Genomic DNA, 12,500 nt, shown 5'->3' on the forward strand with positions numbered 1-12,500 from the left:
ACGAGAGACAAGACATTCACGACTTCACTGCATTTCTGCAGCTTCATCTCAAAAACAAAAAAAACCTAAGAATTTCACAGTTACAATATCTACTTGTTTAGAACAGCATCTCAGTCATTAAGCCTGTAGATCAAAAAGCTTTTTAGATGTTGATAAAAACAAATACAGTGTGATGGGACCTGAACACTTTACTTCTGAAAGAATGAACACACACACACACACACACACACACACACACACACACACACACACACACAGCCTTTCATCTGCCTGATGTTATGCCAACACTCAGCCCAGCCAATCACAGAGCTCTCAGTTTCATTCTGCTCTGTGATTGGTGGATTAAGTGAACTTGTTTCAGAGCAAAGAGAGCACCTGTCCATGACAGAACCTCTGAAACACGACCATCATCATCATCATCATATCACGCCTCGTCTTTCATAGACATACTGAGACATACTGTTTTCCAGCATCAGAAGCTGTTCGACTGCAGAAAAACAACAGTGTTCATCAGACGTCGACAAACAGTGCAAAGTGGATCAGATCAGATGACTGGAACTGCTAGAAATAAATAAAGACGTGTTGTTCTGAAGGCACTGCTACTCTGGTGTAGAGGCTCAGTAACGCAGCAGGCGTTAAACGTGCTGCTGATCAGGTGCATGTTTATCTTGAACTTGTGAAATCTGAGTCCCTCCGTTTCTCCGTTCACTTCCTCCGAGCGGTGAGAGGGATCCCTGTGCAAATAAACTCAAGCATAGAGCGCATGAGACTCAGCAGAACACATGTGAGGCGCGCCTGTTATTCAGTCCAGCTGCTGCGAGCGGAAACATGCGCCGCTGCTTTAGATGACTCACTCCGTCTCTCTCCACATCGGCTCTGAACGAGGCTGACAGCGAACCAGAGCCTGACTGAGAGAGAAAAACACGTCACAACACGACAGTGAGAGAACCGAGGACTGAAACCCGGTCCACAGAGATACAGACAGGTTCACGAGAGTGGAGTGAGTCTATCAGACACATCTAATTTACGGGGTTTAAAATTGAGACGGGATGTTTCTGTCGGAGCGTAAAATACAGCCGTAATTACAAACTTATACAGGAGAGATTATTTACGCTTTCCTATAGAGACGACATAGATGTGAGACGTAGATACAGAAACATACGTCAGATTTACTGCAGGAGAAAAACACGCAGGCTGAGAGAGAACGCCATAAATCACGTCAGACTCCCTCCGAGGGGCGGGGCACGAACGAGGGGGCGGGGCCTAAATGACACTACGATCACAGACAACATCAGAGACATACACTGATCCATCACAACCAGCGGCAGACCTACAGAGACACACACATATAGAGTGAGACTGTGTTGGTTTATTTGAGTAGAGAACGACCCTCTGTGTGTTTGACGTCTCTGCTCCATGGGCTTTTGTAATTATTTATTTAGAGAGCGGGCAGCCTCGCCAGCGTTTACGCTGAGGCCATTAGAGCCGGAGAACGATCACTAACGAGACACAGCAGGTCATCAGACGCTTGAGTCCACCACAGGGGGGCAGTGATGTCACGAGGAAAGCACAGGGTCACGGAGCAGTGCATGATGGGAGTCCTCACAGCTGTAAGTGCAGCAGGAAATAACAGTGCAAACTAAAGCCAGAACGTGTCAAACAAACGACTTAAAAATGAGCAGGAGAGAGTGGCACTGAGGACCACCCACCACTACCGTTTACCAGCCAGCTAACTACCTAACTAACCGACCGACCGCAGCGGCCACCACCTCGCCTGTCTCTCTCTCTCTCTGCAGCTCCTTTCACCGACCAGCCAGGAGCTCACACACACACACACACACACACTCTGTGGCGCTCCAGAGAGCTGCTGTTTTACAGGCCGCTTCAAACAGAACCCATAATTACTCATAAGAACTCACAAACCGCTCACACACACACACTCATTACACAAGAACTCAAAACACACACAATCTGACTTCAGCGTTAAGAGTCACATCATAGAAACAAGACTTTAATCTTTATAAAGCCAAAGTAACACACACACACACAAACACACACATACAAACACACAGAGGGTCCCTGAACTCATGCCAGGACAGACTGAAGGACTCTCAACAACCCTGAGGAACTGGAGGAGAATGAGCACACACACACACACACACACACACACCACACGTTGAGCTGAGCTCTAGGGCTGTCAAAAAAAATCTTTTCAAACATTCGTCAAATTCAAATTCAAATTAAAATGACACCTTTCCAAATTTTAGGTGTGCATCAGGCAGCTTCATCAGTAGTGCAGGAGATGTGATGAAGTGTACCCACTTTTTAGTTCATCCAGCTGAAGTCACTGAATGCGGCGCTGCTTTGCTGTTCATTCAAAACAAACCGACAGGTATTTTATATGCAATCGTTTGAGTAATACATTTCTGTGAATACATTTGGACAACTTAGCAGAGCTGGACAGATGATATATCTCTGTGGGCAAGCAGTTAAGTGATCATATATAAGGAGGAAGGTAAACGCATGTCTACAAGAAAGACCGTGACAAGTGTGAGTACGGATGATCTTATATATCTTTTTAGTTGAAGTGGGAGGAGTTACAATCAGCTGAGCATCAGGTGTCTGAACTACACTTCAGCTTCATTCATCACTCAAACATGTCTCAAGACTTTATGGCCGTTTCTCTACATCCCGCAGAAGGTCATGTTTATTAAATGAAAAAGTACTCTGTGTTTTTTTGTACATACATATATGATGCTGTTTTGTTTCTAATTCAAAATAAACACTTTTTCCCCTAACTATAATTATGCCTTTTAAATTATAATATAAGTTGAATATTTAAAATATATTGGTACAAAATTCTAATTTAGTTTTGAAGCCATTATGCAGTTCTCTCAAACTTTTCTGCTTTCTACATTTGAACATGTAGTGGGTGTGGTCTGACTTTATCAGGGGGTGGGGCCTGGGTATGGTGGGTGTGGCCTGTTGCTAGCGGGTGTGGTCTTAATGATCTGAGTGATTCAACGAATCCATCAACACATCCAAACAATCCAAATTACAGCTGCTAAACGTACACACACAAGAAATGATTGAGACTCGATGTGTTCTACTCATGAAGCCATGTGTCTCTGGTGCGGAGGTCATAGGTTCAGTGGACCTAAAGGGAACATCCTGTCAGATCTCCGTGTCTAAAACTTCCCCACAGAAATTCCCATTCCATCACAGTGTTCCTACTGGCTGACTTCATTAATTACAGCAGAACTGTGCCCTAACGACAGGCCTATAATTAGCTTAATTAATTACAGATTAACCCACCGCTGCAGATCGAATGCCTTCTTTCTGTCAGAGACTGTCCTCCTCCAGACGCAGCGCTGGACACGGCTCACCTTCCCCGATCAGGAGCGCTTCTGAGGGATCATGGGAAAGGGCCGGTTCTCAGGCCTCCCACACGGCCTGGTGTTTAGATATCTTCACTCGACCACGAAGACTTCAATCCGTTCCGCCAGCAGCACAGAAAACTACCTGCTGATGTCCGTTAGCGCATGTGACCCGCAGTTATCAGTTAGCTAGAATCACAAACTACAAACCAAAGAGATTTAACACTCTCAGCTCACTAAGAGAGAGCAGTATCTGAAGAACACGAGCCGTGATCAATCATTTCAGAGCTGCCAAGCGTCATGTGAAATCTTTTCTGAAGACCATCTGAGTGCTGTTTATCAACGTGAGATCAGAAGAACATCTCAAGTGCTGAATCAAGAGTGGCGATTAAATTAAAACCCAATTCCTGAATTTGATTTAACAAAGCGGATGCAGATTTCCAATTTGAATGAATGAAGAAGCAAAGTCTGACAAAGTGATCATATTTAATCCATTAACTTATTTGCAACAGGATGGAAGATAGGGCTGCATAATTATGACAACAATTCTGTTTCTAATGAGAAGAATAGAAACAAGTAAAACAAAAGAACTGTTGTGAGAGGTCCTGTAGAATAAAATAGATTAAAAAAAGAGAGGTAAAGCTTGTGTTAGATGGTCGTTATCATGTTTTCTGTTCTAGTTTTAGAGGGTCAGGTGTAGATTACCTAACTGTGCTATCCATTATTGCCAACACAACTAGAAAGTAGATTAATTGTGCAGTAAACTAAGAGTATTTAATTTTATGGAATGCACCCACTGTGTTGATTTTTTTAAACTTTCCTTTAATTCTTTCCTGCTGTTCTTATTCAACTGTGTTATGGTTAATTCAATCTATATTCATATTTCTGAATTCTGAAAGTGTCTGACCGTTCCTGAGAACTTCTATCAAACACTGAATGTCTGAGAGCCACTGCACCTCTGTGGGAAAACAATCCTCCATCCTGGGAATTAAATTACACCCAGTAGCTGAGAGGAAAGATCAGAGTTCTCCAGCTGTGAGCCTGCCAGTGCTGAGAGACAGAGAGCAAACCTTCACACCCAAACACAGAGCAGATGATGAGCGATTATTCAGTTCATTCAAGCTAACTTGTTACTATATTCATTAACAATCATCTAGTTTAAATCCTGTTTCAATTATTACATTTCTGGTGTGGTTTTAATTCAAAATGTATTTTGTCACGCCAGCTGTGCTGTAAGAACATCTCTGAGACATTCACAATCTGCTAATTCTGCTAATGAGCCGTCGTTTGGAGTTCAGACTCGCTCTGCATCTCACAAACGTTTCCTGAAGCGCCCGATTCTTCGCCTCTTAAACGTCAGATCAAACGCTGCGTTTGTTCCAAGGGTCTTTGCTAATAGATGAGCAAATCTCACACACATGCTGGAACACAGAGAGCATGAATCCCTGCCACTCGCTGCATCTGTGCGCCCAAAAAAACCAAACGACGCAACGGCTCTTTGGTTTTACAAGAGTCATGCAACGATCTGTTGAAGAAAGAAATGCCACCCAAAAGCAGCAGCGCAGGTCCGAGCGTGAAGCATGTCTGCAGACCGGAGCAGCATCACTTCCGCCTCAGTGAACAGATTAAAGCAAGGAAAAAGTGAACGAGGAAGCCGACTGGAGCTTCCAAACATGACCAAACGTTTACAAGGCTCACTGCATACTCCAACCTCAAATCACTTAATTCTGTGTGTTTCATGTGATTTTACTCAAATTCATAGCAGTTTGAGGAGAGCAGGGCTGAAGCGGAGGCTGTGGAGCTGTTAATAGAGATCAGAGCTAACGCAGCCGGAGATCCGGTTTCAGGCCGATCCACCTGCCGTCATTATTCTAGAGCCTCAAACACGGCCCAGCTGCAGCTGACGCTCTCGTGAAGCTGACGCAGAAACACACCGCTCAATGCTTTCACAATCACAGTCCATCCGCTCAAATCAACATTAAAGGCGTCTTTGTTCTGCTGTTCCCGAGACTCCAAACGCAGCTCTCCGAACATCTTCTGCGCTCGCTGCGATCGACCCCTGCGTTTGATTAAATGTAGCATTTTGAAATCCCAGAGTTCTGAGAAAGACATAAATCAAACTCTCACAGCTGCACGAGCGCCTGAGGAGAACACATGCGGCCCGCTCCGTCTTGAGCTCTTTTTCTGTCATCATAAAGCTGGACTCGGCTGGCGACTCCCTGGGGACGAAAAGAGAGAGTAGGAGACTGAGAGAGACACCTGCAGCCCTCAGATCGCACTGCACGCCCATAAAATACCCAGCATGCCCCACTGCACTAATCCACAGGCCACCAGATGTGTAACGAGAGCGCAGTATGCATTCTAAGTGTGCGTGGCATCATGGAATACTCAGAGCGAGAAACATACCGCATCCCAGAATGCAATGCATTTGTCCTGTGGCAGAAGCCAAAGGCTCAAGCGGACTAGACCTCAGAGAGCCAGTGACAGAAGCAGAGTGTTTGTGATGCTCGGTCTAGTTCCAGTGTCACTGATAGAGGTGTGATTTCTCACCTAATAAAAACAAACCACTAAATACAACTGCATGCATTATTAAGACAATAACTGGAGGATTTAAACACTTGATCACGTGACCCAAGCAGCATTTTAGCACTGATTAAAAAAGTTATTATTACATTGCATTCAATCATCGATCAAAACATCAGAACAGACGGCTTGAAGTCGAGGGAGACGGGCCCGCCGTACACCGAAGGGTTAACCCTCAGCGTAAAATCACTATATGTCCATAAAAGAGGCGTTTCAAAGCCGCGCGGCCGGGATCCTTTTGTGATAAATCCAACGCCTTTAATTGCCTTTAATTTATTAGTGTGTTCCAACCTCAGGCTCATTAAACAGAAACATATTGGTCTGCGTCTACGGGAGTTTAACAAGTACAGAACTCCCATTTTCTAAGTAAATTGGAATTTCTTTTTAATTCGCTGGTAAACAATCGAATGGAAAGCAGATGTAGCGCAGCGAAGCCGAGGCCCATCCTAATGCTGACTGCGAGAGCCAGAGATGCAGATGGGCCTGGGAATTATTTAAATGTCATTTCAAGGTAATTAAACGTTACAGTTTGAAGAACGCTTTGAGGTTGGAGCGCTCAGGAAAGGAGTAAAGGCAGATAAAGATGCAAGAAAAGAGCGAGAGCGGGAACGCTTCCAAGCACATCTGGGCCTCCGGGGCCGCGGCTCTCGAGTTCAGCGCAAGATTGTGAAAAAGATTATTATGGAATTCATAAAATACATGTCGAAGGTTTAGAAATATTACTGGGCAGATTAAAGGCGAGCGTTATAAAGCATCTCTTGAAGTACTGGAGCGAACCGCACAGAAAGCTCCTCTGAATGTGACCGAGTCAGGGTTTGTCCTCGGAGCACAGCTAGTCAGCAGCCTAGCGTTCAGCTGATCACAACACACTCCTGAGACGTCACGGCACACACACACACACACACACACACACACACACACACACACAGCAGCAGAGAGACTGACCGGTCCAGTTCACTACACCACTTCCTGTTTAGAAAACTAATGTGAAGCAAAGCATCAAAGTAGCTCCAGAGAAGGATTTAATAATGTTAAGAATGTACAATAAGCTAAACGCTCTTCTTCAGACAAAGTGTGTGTGTTTTTGAAAAGTAATGATGTCAACCAGGCATTACTAGACCCCGCTGACTTTCATTATTTGATAAAAAAAAAAACCCTGAGTCAGCTCTCTAAATATCTTCATTTGCCTTCTGCTGAGGAAAGAAAGTGACGAACGGTGATGAGTTTCACATTAAACCACTCACACTGTACTGTGAGCGATCAGAAGGATTCTGGGAAAAATCTCTTCCACCTCTTTAATGATTCTTCTGTTTTCTCTTCAAATCAGACTTTTAATATCTCAAATATGTCTCAATTTTATGAGTGTCTGCTCTTGATAAAACACAATAAATCACTGGAGTGCAGGTAGTCATATTAAACACACACACGCACAAAGACTGATGCATTCTGGGACAGTAGCTCACCTAACTTATCTCTCAAACTAGTCTGTTAGCATCTGAACACAGATGAACTTCAGAATAAAGTTTGCTGCTGCGCTCATTTGAAGAAAGATCGGCTCAGGTGAGGCTACAGCAATCTGTCACTGCATGAATTTAGTGATAAAGCTGAATTTGAAATCTGAGACCGTTTCATTTCACAGAACTTAATGTGATTATTCTAGTGAAGTTTTGTTCACACTTCACTTGAAAACAGCACAGCGTGAATGAATCTAACTGCACAGCTCTGGATCCTCTCTAGCTAAACATCCTCCAGCTGCTGGCTGACACGGATGCGAGGCGTCTCACCGGGGTTAGGAGCGTGCTCGTGCTGCGGGAGCTGAAGGGACATCTGAAGGAGATCCGGAGACAGCAGAGACGCAGGCTTACGGCTCCCGCTCAACCAGCGGCTCGTGTGAAGATCTGTGGTGTCCGACGGGCCCTGGACCAGAGGAACCAGCTGCTCCTTCTGGCCCTCACACACACCTGCACACACACACACATTATCTACCAGCTGAAAAACAGACAAATGAAAATTTCTTGCCATTTCTTGAAGATGGCTTATTATTAGAAGGCTAATTCTACTTTACTAAGAAGATATAATTTATTGAACAGTCTCTTTTTACAGAAGACTTAAGTCTCTCTAATGCTGTACAGCATCATCATGTTTGAGCAGTAAATCACTGAGACTCAAAGGAAATAAATCCTGGGAATGTGCCATAAAGACAAATAATACTCCAAACACAGGTTCACTAGTGCTGTGTGTGAAAACAGGAGTGTGTTGTTACCAACAAAGGCTTTGACTGTGAATGAATGTGTGTGTGAGAGAGTATAAGTGTGTGTGTGTTTCGCTAACGCTGTCTTCATAAGGACAATAAAACCTGACTTTTTTGTGGACATTTGGTCGGTCCTCACAAGGGAAATAAATTAATAAACGAATTTATCTCAAAATGTAAAAAGATTTCTGTGAGGGTTAGGGTTAGTGTAGAGCGATAAAAAACATTGTTAGATCAGTATAAAAACAAAAGAAATCTATCAAAGTCCGTGTCTATCAAACGTGTGTGTGTGTGTCTCAGAGGGGCAGATGTGTGCAGCTGCTCTTACCCGGTGTTCTGGCACACACTTTCACGGCTCCCAGAGTCCCAGAAACACACAGCAGCGCCGGCCGCACACACACCTTCAGCTCCACACGCTGAACACACACCTCCAGCACAGGAGCGCTACACACCGGCTTCACACCTGCTTAAACACACACACCCGTCAGTCACATCAGCATCGTGTGTTCATTCAGTAATCAGGGACATCACAGATCAGTCACAAAACACATTTACATGACAACATAACAAAAAAACGTATTCATATTACTTATTAAAAATACTAATATATCTCTAGAGCTGTGTATGTGTGTGTGTGTGTGTGTGTGTGTTGCCCTTAGGGTGTTTGATGGGGTGTGTGACCCCAGTGACCTCCAGCTGTTTGCTTGTGCACCTCTGCACCTGTGCACACACACACACACACACACACACACACACACACACACACACACACACACACACACACACACACACACACACACCAACAGGCATACAAAGAATGTGAGGTTGTGCACATATTAATACATTGGGAATGCATGCGTGTGTGTGTGTGTGTGTGTGTGTTATGAGACTTCTGCATTTTAAAAAGTGTCACTTTAGCATGTATTGTGTTCCTGATGGTGAGAAGAAAAGAAAGAGAAGAGAAGAGAAGAGAAGAGAAGAGAAGAGAAGAGAAGAGAAGAGAAGAGAAGAGAAGAGAAGAGAAGAGAAGACTAAAGTGGATGTTTCTCCATAAATGTGTCTTGTATCAGACAGATTCCTCTTCAGGATGTCACGGACACACACAAGGACACACTCCATCAACACAAGGACACACTCGAGTGTGATGTGATCAAACAGACGCTCCTCGCTGGAGTTCACCACAGTCATTATGAAACACCTCCATGAACACACACACACACACCTCATCACTCGACACACTTGAGGCGTTTCAAAGGCAGGTACCTGGAGTTTTGTAGGCGTGGCTAACAAGGCTGTCGCTGATGCAGGCTCCGCCCCCGACGCTGTGTGTCCAGCTGTGATACATGCTCTGCAGCAGCAGCACCTGCGCTCGAGTCGCCTGCACACACACCTGAGGGAGCTCGAACACACACTCACACACCGGCACCGACGGCTTCCTCGCCCTGACAGACACAAATCAGACACATCATCACACTTACACACTCCACAGACTGAAACATGATACTGAACAACTACTACTGGAGCTGACTTTGATGAATAGACAACATTCACACATGTCTTTCTGTATCGACTGCAAACACTGTTTGGTGACGTAACGATTCTGTTCAGTATCTCTGTGCTCATATGACAGAAACTCTGCGGTCAAAGTATCCCAGCAACGTCTGCAGCTGAGAGCAGTCAGTGTGTGTGTGTGTGTGTGTGTGTGTGTGTGTGTGTGCGGGAGCCCAGTGCGCTCTGGGTAATGAGTCTGTGTCTGTGATCAGCTCTGACGGGGAGAAGCGCTGCTCCTCGAGCGCCTCTGCAAACACTTAACCGCTCTCATCCTGGCTTTGTAGTGCTTCTGGGTGGTTCGGCGCGTAACGGCTGACGTTCAGCAGAGATGGCCTCGCTGCAGCTGCGCCAGCGCACGGACCGAGACGGGGTCAGAGGTCAGGGGCAGACACACTCGCCCGGGGTTTCTCTGATCGGGATCCGCGGGAGTTTCGAGCTCCGCAGACGGGAAACACACCAGCACATGCCTAGCAAATGTTCACCACACACACTGGCACGTCTTGAAAGCTGCTGCGACTCGCTTCGAATCGCTGTTTTCAGAGAAAGTGTTCTTAGCAACGCACCATCTGCACCTGCTTTTATTAATACATAAACACGCTCAAACGCAGCAAACAGCACCGCTAATCAGAAGCAGACTCTCTCACACACACACACACACACACACACACACACACACACACACACACACACACACACACACTCTCACACATACTCATGCATAGTCGCTCACACAGACACACACACACACAGATACACACACTCACACAAACTCTCACACATATACATGCACACACAGAGAAATACACACACACTCATGTGTAGTCGCTCACACACACACACACACACACACAGATACACACACTCACACAAACTCTCACACATACTCATGTGAAGTTGCTCACACACCCTTACAATCAAACACACACACACATACATACACACACACAGAGATACACACACTTACAATCAAACACACACACATACAGACACGCACATTCACAATCACATATATTTATGCACACTCGCTCGCTCACACACACACACACACACACACACACACACAAGTCAACCAAGAAACACGAGCCCAATCAGACACATTATTCAAGGATGAAGAAGGTGACAAACCGTCACAGCAGGATCAGACAGCACTGATGTTTTAAAGGAGCACAGCCAATGTGAATATACAGTAATAATTATAATAATAATCATAAATGTAATATTATAATTCTATTACTGTAGTAATATAAAACCTGAGCAGCTCTAAAAGACTGAAAACACACGCCTTAAATGAACACAGAGCTGCTCTTCAACCCCTGAAGAAAGATTTTTCTGACAACACTAAAGCTGTGAGTCAATTCATTACCCATGAGTCCTCACAGAACTCACAAAAACTCATCTAATCTTCATGAATCAGCTGGTTTTAATGCCTGACGGTGTGTGATGTCTCGACCTGTAACACACACTCCGCCTCAGTGAGACGCTCAGCAGCACATTCTGATTGATGACAAGAGCATGATGGGATGTCTGCTGTGTAGTTCAGAAAACAACAGCACAGCGTTTCATTTACACAGAACACTCTGAACGCTGCGCTAGCGTGTGTGAGTGTGATGTGGCCTTGATCACTGATGGCGGTCGAGCTCTGTGCTCCTCATGTGTGTGCTGTAACAGGTTTAGCAGGCAGCGCTGCTGCGTCTCATTACTGTGTCTCACACACACACACACACACACACACACACACTCAACTCACGCTCGACCCACTGGGCTCCGGGGAGTTCTGTAAATGATGGGTGATCGGTACCGTGTGAGCAGCCTCACCTCCGGCCAACACCAGAACACACACGCGCACACACACACACACACACACACTCACATTCATACACATACACACTCAAACACACACTCAGACTCTCAGCTAATGACAGGATATTTATTACCCTCCACTGAAACACTCATCTAAGCGCTTTACCCACTGTGTGTGTGTGTGTGTGTGTGTGTGTGTGTCTCTCACCAGTAAGCAGGCATACAAAGCTGCTTCCCATAGAGTGCAGTACTGAAAGAAGGAATTATGGGAATGAGCGGCTGAAGCACCCCCTCTGAGTCGATTACAGTCAGACCAGCCTGAAGCTCAAAGACCTGGGAGAAACACAAAGAAGATCAACGTTTTCAGAGAAAATGTGTTCAGGACTGTATGAGATGTGTGTGTGTGTGTGTGTGTGTGTGTGTGTGTGTGTGTGTGTGTGTGTGTGTGTGTACGATTAAACCAGACTGAAATGTAAGCAAACATCTTTTGAATGTAATACTTAAATAATGCACACAAGTCAGCGGCTGTTCATACACTCATGACTATCAATAATAAAATCCTTTACAATAAAAATTAATATAAGCTGCTTCTGACACAAACCAAATTCTGTCTCATCCATTTCCATTAAAACATAAGGAGGATAAAGGTAAAAATATTGATGTCGTGCTGTGATGAGCTGGAGAATTTAAAGCAGCAGATGAGCGTGTGTGTCTGTATGTGTGTGTGCATGCGTGCAGGTGTGTTTTTTGTGTGCACTTGTGTGTGTGTGTGTGTGTGTGTGTGTGTGTGCATGTGCAGGTACGCATGTGTGTGTGACTGTATTTGTGTGTGTGTGAGTACCTTCAGGTAGCAGTGTGTGTAGCAGTGGTGCAGAAGTGTGTCTGAGGGCTGGTTCAGGCTGCTGGCTGCACGGGTCACTTCCTGTTCATACATCGGC

The 12,500-nt window shown here is 45.0% G+C and overlaps 1 protein-coding gene across 1 annotated transcript in view; it reads right to left on the reverse strand.

Annotated features, from left to right (window-relative positions):
* LOC122358112 (vacuolar protein sorting-associated protein 13B-like) overlaps positions 1-12,500 on the reverse strand; it is a 93,196-nt gene that overhangs the window by 62,801 nt on the left and 17,895 nt on the right. Inside the window, 5 exon segments of the mRNA XM_043257888.1 lie at positions 7,745-7,921; positions 8,540-8,677; positions 9,475-9,653; positions 11,771-11,895; positions 12,404-12,500. The exon segment at positions 12,404-12,500 is cut by the window's right edge and continues 98 nt beyond it. Coding sequence (XP_043113823.1) covers positions 7,745-7,921; positions 8,540-8,677; positions 9,475-9,653; positions 11,771-11,895; positions 12,404-12,500 — 716 coding nt within the window.

This window comes from Puntigrus tetrazona, chromosome 14 (genome assembly GCF_018831695.1).
Source record: "Puntigrus tetrazona isolate hp1 chromosome 14, ASM1883169v1, whole genome shotgun sequence".
NCBI classification, from domain to species: Eukaryota; Metazoa; Chordata; class Actinopteri; order Cypriniformes; family Cyprinidae; genus Puntigrus; species Puntigrus tetrazona.